At 39.7% G+C, this 17,279-nt stretch overlaps 1 protein-coding gene across 1 annotated transcript; it reads right to left on the bottom strand.

Moving 5' to 3' along the window:
* Positions 1-1,475: 1,475 nt before the first annotated feature.
* On the bottom strand, positions 1,476-4,403 carry ABCG14 (ATP-binding cassette 14). Its single transcript, XM_079029567.1, has 4 exons — positions 4,142-4,403; positions 3,178-3,970; positions 2,561-2,922; positions 1,476-2,374 (listed from the first exon to the last, which is right to left on the bottom strand). The coding sequence occupies exons 1-4, from the start codon at positions 4,307-4,309 to the stop codon at positions 1,730-1,732; spliced, it is 1,968 nt and encodes a 655-aa protein (XP_078885693.1). The 5' UTR covers positions 4,310-4,403; the 3' UTR covers positions 1,476-1,729.
* Between the last annotated feature and the right edge of the window lie 12,876 nt (positions 4,404-17,279).

Genomic DNA, 17,279 nt, shown 5'->3' on the forward strand with positions numbered 1-17,279 from the left:
TTGAATTCTTGCCATCTTCACTCTATCCTCCCCCATGAACATCACTTTCAAGGCTTCCCATGCTTCCTTGGTCAATTGCTTCTCCGCTAAAGTCAACAATATATCTTTTGCTATACCTTGGTAGATGGCAGCCAATGCAATCTTGTCTTTCTTGACTTCTACAACGACGTTTTGCTATTCTAGGTTTGACTGCATCCCAAACCCCTTGAGCTTGCATGAACACTTTCATTTTTATAGCCCAGGAAGCATAATTGTTTCTTGACAACATGTGGTAATTAAGTGTAACATACCTATCTTTTTCCATTGTTGTTGTTCCTTGTCATTTCTTTCACTCGTGGCTGATACTTGGGCATGCACCAAGTTGTGCTCTGACACCAAATGTTGGTATTAGAGAGGAGACTTAAGGAGGTATGAAGGTTTTATGAATTAAAACAAAAACATGGTACATGAGAACAAATGGGCAAAAGCTGCACCTTTATTCACTTTCACAGTAAAAACAGGATGGGGTACATACCACAACGTAGACTTTGCCCTTTGTTATCTTGTCCCTTGTTTTTTGTTTTAATTCACAAAACCTTCATACCTCCTTAAGTCTCCTCTGTAATACCTACATTTGGTATGGTCATTAGTTAGATTAGCGGGTCAACTATGTTAAATCTAACTTTCACCAAACGGTACAATTTTAACCCAAGTTTCCAAGTTAAGTCAATTATTTTTTTATTTAACCTTCTTAACCACAAATAACTATTTATATGTAAATTTTATACTTTCCACCTATACTTATTATTATTTATTTTAATTTTCTTTTTCCAAATTACATCTTTTATTCCTGTCGACCCTATTTCCAAGTTCAATTTAACGAAAGAACAGAAAGGAAATGAATTGAAATTAGAAGAAAATAAAATAAATTAGTGTTCCCGAGTTTCATTAAAGGGAGGAAGTAGAGGGAAATGAGAGCATCACTTTCCTTCTGATTTGAGAGGATTTGAAAAGAAAAAATAAAATAATTCATTTTCCTTTCACTTCTTTCCAATTTAGGAACACAAAAGAAAAATTTGGTTTTTCTTTCTTTTCTCTTCTTTTTTCTCATGACTTTATTTTATTTTATTTTGATAACTACCCGTTAAAGTTGGATTGGAAATTTTTAGGGTGGTATGAATTAGTACTGGATTGGAATTTTCAGCCGTTTGTGTTAGGCTTTTAGCCATGTTATTATAACAATTTGAAAGCATGTTTTTTGCGTTGGCTTGTTTTCTTCCTAGAGGGTGTTCGCATCTTGGATTTGGTTCTTTCCGCGATCACACACATTAATAATTGAATAATACCCGATTTAAAATTGTTGTAGTATCTGCAGATAATATTCTCTGATAATTTGTCTCGTCCCATAAAAAGTCGTTATCAAGTCTCTTGATATTAATCCAAGATAGCCCTAAGGAACGTTGGCCTTGTGTATTGACAAATATGCAAAATTGAAATTTAGAACATTATATTTATTATCACCGAGGATTCTTTTATATCCTCGAATTCAAATTGCTGAGTTAGATATATATGTGTAAATATTTTCCACATGAGTGGTGATACATCTACATCTCTGGAAAATTATCAAAGTTGTAGCTAGCAATTTATATTTGTCTAAATCTAAGATTATTTCTCTTCAATTCCGACAAAATGGCAAAGCTCTTGAAATTCCACTTTTCCTCAAGAAAATTGGTCCTAAAGTAAACCTACTTCACCGGACCTTTTGCAATGCCATATAAGCCACAAGTCGATAACCAATCAACATCATTGCCATAATCAACAAATCTACAGGTAGATCATTTAATCCCACTGATTTGACAGCCGGAAAATCTGCAACATGACAATACACCCCTTTTGAGCATTCATATAAGTCATTCTCGTTATACTGAACCCCAAGAAGAAGTTTGAAACAGTAGTAGCTATAGCTCAAGTACTTTAACCAGACTATGAAAGGAGGGATTTGTTGTATGTAATATCCTCCAGCAATAAGGAAAACCAGGGTTGTAACCGAGGCCAAAGTTGTGGCTTGTTTGACATCCATAAGTATGGCACCAATGGCTAACCCAAGACTTTGGGCTACAAGGACATTGTAAAGTACAACAAGTAGGGAAAGGACAAAAGTGGCTGGATCGGGTTTCAGCCCACCCATCCAATAGAGTATGAAGGTGAAGGCGGTCGGGAGGGCAAGTTCAAGTGGCAGGTCTCCGGTGGTTCTTGCGAGGAAGTAAGAGGAGAGACGATACATCCCAGATGACCGTTCTTTTATAAGCATTCTTCTTTCTTGTGGAAAAGTGAAAACCGCATTATATAGCGGGTAGAATCCCCAAAAAACAGAGAAGAAGAAAAGCATTGCTATCTGTAGAAAAGAATTTTAAATAGTTTTAGATTCCCTGTTATATATATATATATATATATATATATAATAATTTGGACCAGATATATATATATATATATATATATATATATATATATATATATATATATATATATATATATATATATATATGTGTGTATGACTTTTGTGATTATATATAATGCTTACCCTATCTTCAATATGGGATGTTGGAGTGTGCCACCATAGGAGCCCAGCCAATACAGCGACACTTATGACTTGAAAAATTCGAAGCCTATTGAAGGCTTCAAATCTTCTTTCTCTCACCCCCCTCAAAAGGAGCACCTTAAACTGGTGCCACCAGCTTGTGCACCATTGTTCTGATTTCACATTTCTTATCGAACCATCTTTGGCATGGTTATGTTTGCTAGCATCTTGACTGCATAACTCAGCTTTCAGTCTTGTTGAGATGTTCGTTTCATAAGAAGTGATGAGTTTCTGCCTAACTGACTTCCGCTCTTGCTCTGTGTTTTCACCTTGCTCGTATTCATGCATGGAGTCAGGTGGAATTCCTGTCGTTTAATAAGTGTTTATAAGTTCATGAGTAGCTAATAAATAGTTAGAAATGGATTTGAATTATGCCAACTTGTGAACATAAGATGCTTTGTAATGATAAAGGCGGCTTTAATTATATACTTTATCGATGCAGTAGTAGTGTAAAGGTGGGGTCTTTCTCTCTCTCTCTTTTTTTTTGTTTGTTTTCTCGGAGGTACAATAATTAACACCCACTTTAATTCTTTACACAAAGGAAAAAAGATGAAATTTACCATTAGCAAGATCTAATAAAAGATCAGCTGGGTTGACTGTGATGGAAGTGGAAAACCCGATGGATGAGAAATACTCCATAGCTGTAGATGCAGGTCCATAGTAGATAGGTGAGCCCTCAGACAACAAGATTAATTTGTCGAACATGTGGTAGAGCCGGCTTGATGGCTGATGAATTGTTGTGACGACGGTTCGTCCTCCACTAGCAAGCCGCTTTATGGTAGTTATGATCCGTTGAGCGGTGGTGGAGTCTAGACCGGAGGTCGGTTCATCCAGCAACAACAAGCTTGGGTTGATGAGCATCTCTTGGCCAATACTCACCCTTTTTTTCTCTCCACCTGAAATACCCCTAAATAGTGGGCCACCTATCATGCTGTTCTGGCACCGAGTTAGCCCTAACTCGGCTATAACTCGGTCTACATGCTGGACTTTCTCATCTTGAGTCAAAGTTTTGGGCAGCCTTAGCATAGCAGTGAACACAAGGGTTTCAGTCACAGTTAAATGAGGATAAAGAACATCTTCTTGTGTCACGAATCCTGTTCGCCTTTTCATAGAACCAGAAAATGGGCGACTGTTATATGAAATCTTTCCTGATAGGTTGCCAGCTAGGCGTCCTCCTAGAGCCGTTAGGAGGGTCGTTTTACCACTGCCTGATGGACCAAGCATTGCCAGTATCTCCCCTGGGAAAACCTTCCCTGTCACCCCATTCAGAATCGTCTTCTCTTTCGTCCTCGCTGTTCCACCACAGCATGTACCTTTTTGCTCCAACTTAACCTTATAAACAACATCTTCAAACTGCAGATAAATAACAAAATCAGAAAAACAACAAGACTTATTTTGTATGTTGTGGTTCTTTCGTGTCTGTGTGTGTGTGTGAGAGAGAGAGAGAGAGAGAGAGAGAGAGAGAGAGAGAGAGAGAGAGAGAGAGAGAGAGAGAGAGAGAGAGAGAGAGAGAGAGAGAGAGACCTTTAAAGTTATGGGGTATAAGGCGAGCTGTAGGTGAACTGGGTAAGCAACATAAGTAGAGTTTTCATGAGGAGGTTTCACCATTTCCATGGGATTCGAAAGAGTAGTAGTAGTAGTACTATTTCTATCTTCAGGAGTTGGAACCACAGAGGTGGGGGACATGGCCATTGGCCAAGTGGTTATGATGTCTATATGCTTTTTTCTTTTTTGTTCGATATAGAGAGAATGAGAGGGCAGAGGAAGTTAAAGAACTTTGTTTTAGTTTTAGGTTGAGTTTTGTTAACTGCATAACACAAGTATATATACAAGTATAGTCAAGAAAAGGCGAGGATATCAAAAGAATCTGATGTAGGCCTAGTTTGTATGCATGGTGGGTCCCCATCCTTTTTCTTTCAAAGTATTCCAACACTCACTCTTAGTCCATTATTTATTGTAATCTCTTTGGAGTTGCTCTGTCCCTTAATTTATCAGTTTGGCATCATCTCTCTCTCTCTCTCTCTCTCTCTCTCTCTCTCTCTCTCTCTCTCTCTCTCTCTCTCTCTCATCATTTGATGCTTGCTTTTAGATCTTTTTCTTTATAGTGACCAATTAAGGCTGCATGGATGATCATGCAACTCATCTCCTGTAAGAAGTGGTGGATGAGAGTCATGGAACTGCTTCAAATCATTTTCCTGGGCATTAAAATGTTATTTTGTGCTTGAAAGCAAGCTAGTGTCAGATTAATTTAGTATTTACATGAAACAAGTTGCATGTAGAAGGCAAAAACCATGGTACTTTTGAACTTCATATATATGTACTCATGATCAATTAATGGTCATGTTTGAGAAGTTAAATGTGGATTGAAGCATGTGCTTCGTCCTTAAATCTTATGGGCATCATGAAATTTTGATGGGAGGTTAATGTTCGTATTATTTGACTAAAATAGTGCACTTTGATATATTATTAATGATAGCATCAAGTTTCGGTATGCCCATATACTTTGGGGTCACCTTTGTAATTTACCATAATTATAGGCTTTTACCATATGTGTTTTGGTTATATGTATTCTTGTATATGGTACACTTCTTCAATTATGATCACCAACACATATGAAGGCTGAATCCCTTAAAGTAATCAATTCTCCTATTCAATCTCTCTGCTTCCTCAAACTCGATCTCTTGCTTCCTTATGTTAACAAATTGCATATGATTTGTAAACCATATCATAGCATTAATTAGGAACTGTTTAAACCTTATAAATTGTGTATCAATTGTAAATTCTTTTCCAAAAACTCCCACTTATATTGTCCAAGAATCTTATAATTGCTTCATACTAGGTCTACGACACATTATAAATCCTAAATTTGCCCGCAACATTTCCAAATCCTATGTAGAAAAATCGTAAATAATCAACAAACAGAAGAACTAATCGGACCCGTACATTGCCACAATTGAGTGCCAAGAACCCTAGTCGGACTACTTTGCTTCAAATGTTGGAGTATTTCACCATGTTGCCCGATTATGCTGCATTGCTATATTACTACAGTCATTTTGTTCTAATCTCTTACAATCTTACCCGAAACCAAACGTAGAACACCCAATTGGTCCAAAATCACATCGTATTAGTAATTATCGATGCTACCAACTATGTGATATGTCATTATCATATGACCATCCACCTCAAGTCATTACAACGTTACAACTGATGTAATGGGCTAGACTACTGAAGAACAATAGTTATACCACTATTTTATTTGCAAAACAAAATGATGGTTTGGATATTAAAGATGCCAAAATACTAGGTTTCTTTAGTGTTTCCACCAGAATGAAGTTATACAAAAAGTTCTGGGATACACCAATACTAAACAAGTTTAAGATCACCACCACCACACTTTCTTATTAATATATGTATCATATGTAAGTTGTCAAAGATTAGTTGGATATCATTTATGAAGGGTTTTCTATGCATCTATACACATACTTTAAGCAACAGAAACAATTAATAACCCTAAGTGCACATAAACTCTAGATCTAGGTTTTATTATTATAGCAACATACTTTCATAACTATGAATTTAAATTATCAAGCGAGATAAAATTACCAATCTTTAAAGCAAAATCGTATTTACGTTGATTCCCTTGATGATCTTGAAGTCTTGTTTGCTTGTAGACACTAGTACAAAACTTGGCTATGACGTCAGTTTTTGAAAAATAGGTGGTCTCGTTTTTATATTTCTCATCACTGTAGGTCACAAATTAATCGACATGATTGTTTCCATGCAATTTTGCTAAAAACGAGTCACTATTGCAAACCAGACTTCATACATTAACATCAGTTTTGCATAAAAAAGTGACAAGTCGTGCGATGACCAAAAACGGTGGCTAAATGTGCTCATTACTAACGAGTTTTATTATTTTATGTGCACATTTACTTTGTATAGGTTATTAAGTGAGACATAAAATGTTGAAGTTTCATTTCAAGTGATTAAATCTTATATTGAAGTTTGTAACATGAAAAAACGCATGACAAGTCGTGCAACGATCGAAAATGGTGGCCAAATGTCATATTTGATAACTAGTTATTTATGTTATATGTACCTTAATTGGATAAATGAAATCCAATTATCCAAGTCCAGTAAACCGGTTCAAAACATCCAAGTCCAATAAGTTAATAAATTGTTTTTGATAAATTGTTTGTCTTTAGCTTTATACATGTTTTAAGGGGTATTTCTCTTTTACAAATCAAAATGTTATATGAAGTTTTAAAAAGTTAGAAATCCTAACTTATTGTTAACTCATTTTTGAAGGGTTAATGAAATGATATTTTAAAAGTCCTTTTCATATTGACAAACATGTTTTTTTGACTTATTAACTTGTCAAGAAGCCATAAACCATAAATCAATAAGTTATTTTTAAATGAAGTCAAATAATAAATTAACCATTAAAATGGTGAGAATTTATTTCCCAATGGTTGTTTAAAGTGATCATCATTAACTTATGATTTGTTAAATGTTAAACAAATATATAATCAACATCAAAAATTACAACACACGCATTTATGCTACAATAAGATATTTAGTTTCATTAATTTACACATTAGTAGCTTAGCGTATTCAAATCAACAAAAAGAACCCAAAAGAAGTATTGTTTTTACATTCACAGTTACCATAAAATGCTATATACCTACCTAATGAAGATGTTTTACAAATTTACAAAAATCAATGTACTTTTGATACCATTTACAAACACAATAAAAATCTAAATCATGATTAAGCTTAACAATTCATCAGTGACATCTGCTATAGTATGGTCTTCATATTTTAAAGTCATGACTTATCCTTCTGAAGGTTTATGTCGAAAAATATATTTTGTAAGAATTTCCTAACTGTTCTTGAACAATCAACAATATCAGGATCATATACCATCAACTTATCAAAACAATTATCCAATACGTCCAAACCTACAATTACACAAGAAAAATAAATTACAATTTTAGTCCAATATATATAACATGTTTCTTTTGTCTACCATAACATACACATAACAACAAATAGCCAAAAAGTAAAGTTTTAATACACATAGTAAACTAAGTTAAAGTATGTTACCTAATGAGGACCTTGTATAAATTAAGAAAACATGTTAAATATGCACAAATATTTGTTCTTGTGATGAGGGTTATATGTCTAAGGGCATCTACAATCCTTGAACTCTATAAAGTTCAATGGATTGTCACATCATCCATCCAAAATCTATACAATAACACTCACAACCCATTATTCAATCCTAATCACCATTATTTATTCATTCTATTGGACCATTTAATGACCATTCAACTCCTCCATGTCATACTTACACTCTATTAAACTCATACTCAATCCTAGTCATCACCCCATTCTACTCTTATACTACTTGCATTATGGATTATATTTCAACAAAAATGAAAATTTATATGAAAAAAAGCATGTATTTGTTATAAAATATGATCAAATAACAAGATAAATTATAAAGTAAAGAAAGACATGAGAGTAGAAAGAACTTTTATTCCAATACTTGTGATGAAATCATCAATCTTTACAATACATATATTCACTATTTATACTAGACAAAGAAGATGAAAGATGATGTATGATATGAATGCTCATTATAGTGGTGCATAACTACACTCATAAAACTCATAATAATGTTTTCTATAATATTCACTAATTATGGAGAGTAATGGGGGAATATGGAGAATCACATAGTCATTCACTAAATAATAATTCATAACACTCCCCCTTGAATGACGATTGTATCATGCATCGTTAAAACCTTAATCGATAAATCCTCATGGGAAAAACCCTTTATTAAGGAAAAAAAGTACATAATTAATAATAGACATTGGAAACAAGTGCCTCGTTAAAAACATTGCTAAGAAAACCCAGTGGGAAAAACATAGCTAAGGAAAAGAGTACAATATGTTTCCAACTCCCCTTGATTAGCACATCACTTGATTTTCTTGAAGCACCGCATAGCAATGTTTCGTACCATATTTTTCAAAATTCAATGTAGGAAGTGCTTTAGTAAACCAATTAGGAAAGTTGTTACTGGATTGAATTTTCAAGATGTTGATGTCACACTCTTTTTGAAGAACATGAGTGAAAAAATCTTTGGTGATATATGCTTGGTTTTGTCTCCTTTGATAAATCCTTCCTTGAATGGAGTTGTACAAGTTGTATTATCTTCATATAGTATGGTTGGAACATCCATGTTAGAAGTTATACCATAATTCTTGCAAATGTGTTGAGTTAAATTTCTTAACCAAATACATTCATGACTTTCCTTATAAATTGCTATAATCTCTGCATGGCTAGAATAAGCAGCAACTATAGTTTGTTTAATAAAATGACAAGAAATTACGTTACCCCACAAGCGAATAAATAACCTGTTTGGTATCGAGCTTTGTGTGGATCAGATAAATATCCAACATCTGCATAACTACTTAGCTTCGCATTTTATGAATTTGATTAGTATAAATTCATATCCATTGTACCTCGAAGATATCAAAGAATGTGTTTGACTCTATTCTAGTATCTTCTTGTTGGACAAGAACTATATCTTGCTAATAAGTTTACGACAAAAGATTTATCAGGTCTTGTATTAATAGTAAGATATATTAGTGCACCAATAGCACTAAGATATAATTCTTCGGGAACAAGAAGATTTTCATTTTTTTATGATGCTGAAATTGGTCCTTTTTGGCATCTAAGTGCCTTACCACCTTCGGGTTACTCATGGATGTGAGTTATTCATATAAAACATTTTTAGCACCTTTTCTAGATATTAATGTACAAAAACTCCATTTTTGTGTGCTTAATTTGAAGACCCAAATAGAATTTCATCTTACCAAGATCATTCATTTCAAAAATTTCTTTCAAACAAGAAGTGACCTTTTCCAATTCTCTAGGAGTTCCAATTATGTTCAAATCATCTACAATAACATCAATTATGATAAATCCTTATCTGGATCTTTTTATGAATACACACGGGCTTAATGGATCATTTTTATAGCACTCTTTCAACAGAAATGTACTAAAACAATTGAAGCACATACGACAAGATTGTTTCTGTAACGACCCAAAAATCACAACTAAAAATTTCTTTAAAAACATACTAAATTATATTTATGAAAACTGTATCATAAGTCACAACATAATTTTCTAGTATTAATTCAAAACATATTATCATTATCAGAGTCAAACTTTCCCAGGTTAACTGACTATGGTGTGTGCACTGCAATCTTCCCGAGCTCCTCCTTTGAAAACTGAGTACCTGAAACCAAAACTGAAAAACCGTAAGCACGAAGCTTAGTGAGCTCCCCCAATCTACCACATACCATACAATAACATATAAAGCACACACTGGGCCTTGCCCACTACATCGGACCGGAATCCGGGCTAACTGGGGCCTTGCCCCCTGCATCGGACCGAAGTCCGGACTAACTGGGACCTTGTCCCCTGCATCGGACCGAAGTCCGGGCTAACTGGGGCCTTGCCCCCTGCATTGGACCGAAGTCCGGACTAACTGGGACCTTGTCCCCTGCATCAGACCGAAGTCCGGGCTAACTGGGGCCTTGCCCCCTGCATCCGACCGAAGTCCGGGCTAATTGGGGCCTTGCCCCCTGCATCGGACCGAAGTCCGGGCTAACTGAACAGAACATAACATAAACATATCAACTAACATGAACACACATATACTGCATACTACATCGGGCCGTGGCCCGGAACACATAACACATAATTCCTGTCTGAGCCACGAAGGCATCAAACATACTAAATACTGCATCAGATCAAATCCGGAAACTACTACTAGCTAAACGGGTCGGCATTGTGGCCTTAGACCCGTTCCTACTGGAAGGAAACTCACCTGAGACTGCTGAACTGATGCTGCTAATCCTTTTGACTGCTACCTGACCTCTGACTCCGAACTGCTGCTCCAATAGCTCCTCGAGCTACTAATGCCAATATAATACTTAGTCCTACTGACCTCCAAAGGTCAACTAGGTCATCTCTAGTCAAGGTCAAAATCCTGGTCAAAGTCAACCTTCCAGGTCAACCCTACTCGCCGAGTCCACCTAATAACTCGCCGAGTTCATATGCTCAGGATCTTTCTATTCGCGACTCGACTCGCCGAGTCAGTCCATGACTCGCCGGGTCAACTATTCCCGAGTCCTGACCTGTCCAACTCGCTGAGTCTCCATCCGACTCACTGATTCGAGTTTCAACTCGAAGGGTTTGGGGGTTTCGCGACCTGACTCGCCGAGTCCAAGAATAGACTCGCCGAGCCCAAGGTAATCTTCAATCAACTCGTCGAGTTGTTCTTCCAACTCGCCGAGTTCATGCCTAACTTCATCCGACTCGACGAGCTGTTCATCCCACTCGTCGAGTTCCTCCTCATCTTCAAGCTACTCACCGAGTCCACTCGAAGGACTCGCCGAGTCTATTCGGTCCTTAATCCATGCAGTGGCTTTTCGAGCCAAACATGGCTTCCAACTCACAGATCCATACTTCTAAGGCCTATCCCCCACGTAAAGTGGCAAACTTTATGTGTAGATCAAGAGATCTAGGCTTAAAACAATCCAAACTAGGGTTTAAGACAAAGAGGCTTCACTATCAACCCAAGAACAGATGCTTTATGACTTTCTAGGCCAAGATACACTCAGATCTAAAGTAGCAACTTTAGATCTAGGCTTGTAACTCGAAATAGTTCTTAAGCATGGCATAAAATCCCCAAATCACATAGCCAAGGTTGATCTATTAAACAAAAGAGGGAAGGTAACGATTTATTACCCTAAAATGCTTAGAAATGTTCCACCAACTCTGGATCCAAGGACCCCTTCTTGCTCCACAAAGACTAACTTCTCTCTCAAGCTCCAAAAGCTTCACTAAGGGTAGATCTTGCTCCAAAACGATTATGGCGGCTAGGGTTTAGTGTTATGTGCTAGAGAGGCAGTAAAGGAACCCTAGGGGAGAGAATGAGACGTTTAAATAAGCTCCAAGTCCCGGATTTAGGGTTTTCCTTGCTCAGACCAGACTCGCCGAGTCGGTCGCTTATACCTCAACTCGGATCCCGCTCGGACTCGCCGAGTCCCTCCATGGACTCGCCGAGTCTCCCCTTAAAATTGGGGTTTTCTTTCTTTTCTTGGCTTTCCAAACTTTGGGTGTTACAACTCTCCCCCACTTAAACTAAACTTCGTCCTCGAAGTTTGCTATGACCAACTGTCCTGTGAACTGCCTCCAACTCTCTGCCTGGGAAATCTAACACCCCTTTTTGTCCATCACTCCAGCCACTTACAGTGCTGGTCACTACTGTTGGTACGTACTGAATCCTTCTATTTTCCATAATTTTCTTAACGTTACTTCCTCCGACTGAGAATTCTGTTACCCCTCATCCGCCTACCAGATGCACTGAGACCTCCCTGGTCCAACTATTCTGTCAATATCTAAGTTACCGAACTCCTACCGGTCACTACACTCCATCGCAATCTCTTAGTCGCTCCAGCGACTGCGCAAGATTCTTCGATTATTTATAATTGTTCTATCCACTCTGCTACTCATATTGGAACTATCTGAAACGCTGAGCTGCCTGCAATACTGAACTGCTTGGAACACTAAACTACCCGAAACACTGAACTGGCTGAAACGCTGAACTGGCTGAAACACACTGAACTGACTGAATCACTGAACTGACTGAATGGCTGCTTCCCACAACTTCTAAACGAAATCTTCCTCTGGAACTAGTTTCCACCAGTCATCCTGACACTGTAACTTTAACAACCTCCCGATCCACCGATCAGGTCCTTACGTCACATCCCGTCATCATCAATTCCACGACTAACAATATGATGGCTCCCAGACTGACGGTAGCCCTTAACATACCCGAACCCCAACGGTCCACTGCTACTCTGATCTCATAACTGATGTGACGATCTATAGCCAAATTGCTGACTTAACCATAACTGAACCATTTGGGAAATCCGAAATCTAACCTGGGATTCCCATATCTTCACTGCTGCACCCGAACTGGTGGGTACTACTATTTCCCCCGCGTCCAATAACGCGCTCATGCTATCTACCAACCTGATAAAGGCCACAGCTACACCCGCATACTTACAGCTCTCTAATACTATCTGGCTGCTAGTGAATGCTACGGCTACCCCCGCAGACTTACAACATTCTACTACTATCTGACTGCTAGTGAATGCTATGGCTACCCCCGCAGACTTACAACACTACTACTACTATCTGACTGCTAGTGAATGCTACGGCTACCCCCGCAGACTTACAACACTACTACTACTACTACTATCTGAGGACATCCTGACTATCCCTTGACCTGCTAGGGATTCCACATCCTGATTTCTCAAAACCAGCCCTCAGTCTTTGAATTCTGCATCAACCTCGACATATTATATCCATGATATACTTAGCGCTTCGTCGAGGAATTCTTCGGATTGGTTCCCAAACCAACCGCCTACTAATCCTGATACAAGAAGCTATTTTTTTGGGAAGTTTCCAAACTCCCAACTCCTGAATCTACACAATCCTGCATGCTGACTCTGTTACTGGCTACTAATACAAAAGCATCTCTTGCTAACCGTTCTCAGGATCCTCATTTCGACTCACTTGAGCCCTACAGGTGGTCCTCCAATCCTGGATGCCCAACCAGCTTCTAACCATCTCGATTACATGAACTAACTGCTAGGAAGGTCCTCGAACTCCCAATTCTGAACTGCTCAATCCATCGATCACTGTGCTACTATCATTTCTTCTCAGAGGCCGCGCACTCATTCTGAGTCTACGTGGCTCTTATCCTTGCGTACTCGGAGGGTTCTCCCCCACTTGGATTCGACTAGTTCCTTTTTGCTCACTGGTCAAAAGGATTTCCAACCTTCCTTCCACTAAACGGGCGATATGCTGTCCGCCGACGTTTACCCTTGCCAACGCTCCAACTAACTCTTACCAGATCCGCACCCTTCTTGCTATCTGACTGCGTACCCTTCGATCCTTAACTGTATATGCTTTAGGGACTACATCCCGAGAATCTGCGTTTGGGGTGCACATCCCCAACCCACTTCCTTACTGACTGCTAACTACTCCACTAAAAACTGTAGGTTATCACTACTGAAAATATAACTGATCATTACCCGACTAACGCCTTCCGCAAGTAGTAAGGCACTATTGCATCTTACACATACATGCTACAGTTACTATATCCGAAGTAACCTGATCTAGAGGGGACGTCCTCCAATTCACCATTCTAATTCCAAGGTATGCAGATGGCATAACACTCAGTCACAAGCAGGTAATATAATACCCCAACACTTAAGCTTATTGATAACAATGCAGCAACATAACAATAATATCACAAATAATAGTTGACAGAAAAGTAAAAGATACATACCTCCATCACTCAGTGCTGCTCAAATCCCTACTGAAATCTACCAGAAAACTCGGCTCCGAGCTGTAGGCGCCCTTGCCCGGCCCTGATGTCCGTTAGTGGCTCTTGAAGTCCCAGGGGCAGGAGCTGGCACCTGCCCTGCTGTATACAAACTTGGACAGTGGGCCTTCTTGTGGCCCCTCTGACTGCAATGGAAACATAACGAATCAAGTCCCTGGGCGATGGTAACGACACAGTCTCTGCTAAAATGACCAATCTGGCCGCACTTGAAACATCCAGCATCGCCACCACTTCTATGCCTGCACACACCCATGTGCGTCCTTCCGCACTTCCCGCATCGACTGCGGCTCTGATAGTTCCTCGTCCTCAAATCCGAACCCTTGAGCCTCTTACCCGAACCTGTGGCTACCTGAGTCTCATCCGTTTTCCTCTTCCTTTCCGACTCCCTGCCCATCGACTGAACAACAGCTGTCTGATCCTGGAGCCTCTCGATCAATCTATCAGTGATCCTCACGACCATGTCGGGCAGATCCTCGCGAATGGCTCGCGAAACTTCCTCAACTATCCAATCATGCAAAGGTCTCTCTTGGAGACAGGGTGCCCCACTCACTCCTGTCCCCTGATAACAAAAACTAGAAATGGGATCTCCTTTCCCAATGGATCCCTGAACTCCATAGGAATCGGGGTCTAGACGAGCCCCAATCTGTCCTGAAACTATCCCGGCCTTAAAGGCCTCAAGATGACTGTCCATGAGCTCCACAATGGTCTCTCTAACCGAACCGAAAATCACTGGAGTTTGATCAATGATGTTGCGCATGATCTCTGCGGAAATGAAATCCCTCATCTGATCCTCAAGCTGCCTAACTCTAGAGCCGGAGCCAGATCCCTCCCCGGCACCTGAACTGCCAACTGATATCTCGCGCAACGTCACCATGCTGAAAATATAACAATTCCTGATCAATTTACACACTACTGCTGAGGGATCTCTCACACTCTACTAGTTCCATGGTTTTGCCTTGGCCCCTCTTGAATCGAGTACGGATCCTATGCTTTCAGTAGTACGGGCCCATACTACCTTCCACATCTATCCGTACTTTCCTCAAGAGTTACCTCAACTCCACCAAGTCCCCTTTCCTCTACTATAGATCTCTGCTACTCTCATCCTAGGCTTGCCCTAGGGAACCTCTGATTCTACCCAAACAGTCCTCAGCTGCTGAAGGCCTCCTTGTAATGCCAATTAGCCACCACCTGATTACCATCTCATGCAATGAGGCTCAGATAATCCTTCGAGTAAAAGTCTCGTCCCTACAACGGTTGGACTCAGACAAGAGCTGCGCAATAGGGCCAAATCCAGCACTCTGAGATTATTCAACCCTGATCACATGTGATGTGACGTATTCACCTAATGGCTAACTCCCATCACTCAGAGTCCTACAAAGCACAAAGCAAGCAGCATTCGGATAAAGGAAACATACTCAGGCAAAACTATTCTCATAACAAGAAACTGTACTAGCATACAATGCTAAGCTCATACTATCAGGCATAACCTACACAGGCTATCCTACTACCGTCTACTTATTACTAGCATGGAATTCTTATCAAGCTGAACACATAAAGCAGGCACATAAGGCATCACCCTAGATCCTTAGTCCTATTCTAGCATGCTGTCCTACTGAAACTGAAGTTGAAACTGAAACTAAAACTGAAATTGATACTGATAATCATAACATAACTTGTATGGGTAATTTGGGAGTACTTACTTGAGCTCGGCTGATTGCATGTACCACACCCTTTTCTCTTTTCAAAACTCTTTTTGCTTTCTTCTAAAACTCTTTTCTTTATACTTTTTCTAAAATTATTTTCTTTTCTCAAAATCCTTTTGTAACCATGGTTTTTCTTTTGAAAACTCTATACCACTTCCTTAGTTTGAGTTCAGACACACTCGGGAGTGCGCCCGAATCCCTCTAACCAAGGCTCTGATACCAACTTGTAACGACCCAAAAATCACAACTAAAAATTTCTTTAAAAACATACTAAATTATATTTATGAAAACTGTATCATAAGTCACAACATAATTTTCGAGTATTAATTCAAAACATATTATCATTATCAGAGTCAAACTTTCCAAGGTTAACTGACTATGGTGTGTGCACTACAATCTTCCCGAGCTCCTCCTTTGAAAACTCAGTACCTGAAACCAAAAATGAAAAACCGTAAGCACGAAGCTTAGTGAGCTCCCCCAATCTACCACATACCATACAATAACATATAAAGCACATACTGGGCCTTGCCCACTACATCGGACCGAAATCCGGGCTAACTGGGGCCTTGCCCCCTGCATCGGACCGAAGTCCGGACTAACTGGGACCTTGTCCCCTGCATCGGACCGAAGTCCGGGCTAACTGGGGCCTTGCCCCCTGCATCGGACCGAAGTCCGGACTAACTGGGACCTTGCCTCCTGCATCGGACCGAAGTCCGGGCTAACTGGGGCCTTGCCCCCTGCATCGGACCGAAGTCCGGGCTAACTGGGGCCTTGCCCCCTGCATCGGACCGAAGTCCGGGCTAACTGAACAGAACATAACATAAACATATCAACTAGCATGAACACACATATACTGCATACTACATCGGGCCGTGGCCCGGAACACATAACACATAATTCCTGTCTGAGCCACGAAGGCATCAAACATACTAAATACTGCATCAGATCAAATCCGGAAACTACTACTAGCTAAACGGGTCGGCATTGTGGCCTTAGACCCGTTCCTACTGGAAGGAAACTCACCTGAGACTGCTGAACTGATGCTGCTAATCCTTTTGACTGCTACCTGACCTCTGACTCCGAACTGCTGCTCCAATAGCTCCTCGAGCTACTAATGCCAATATAATACTTAGTCCAACTGACCTCCAAAGGTCAACTAGGTCATCTCTAGTCAAGGTCAAAATCCTGGTCAAAGTTAACCTTCCAGGTCAACCCTACTCGCCGAGTCCACCTAATAACTCGCCGAGTTCATATGCTCAGGATCTTTCTATTCGCGACTCGACTCGCCGAGTCAGTCCATGACTCGCCGGGTCAACTATTCCCGAGTCCTGACCTGTCCAACTCGCTGAGTCTCCATCCGACTCACTGATTCGAGTTTCAACTCGAAGGGTTTGGGGGTTTCGCGACCTGACTCGCCGAGTCCAAGAATAGACTCACCGAGCCCAAGGCAATCTTCAATCAA

Source organism: Lactuca serriola, chromosome 3 (assembly GCF_051521515.1).
Source record: "Lactuca serriola cultivar US96UC23 chromosome 3, Lser_US96UC23_V15, whole genome shotgun sequence".
NCBI lineage: Eukaryota > Viridiplantae > Streptophyta > Magnoliopsida > Asterales > Asteraceae > Lactuca > Lactuca serriola.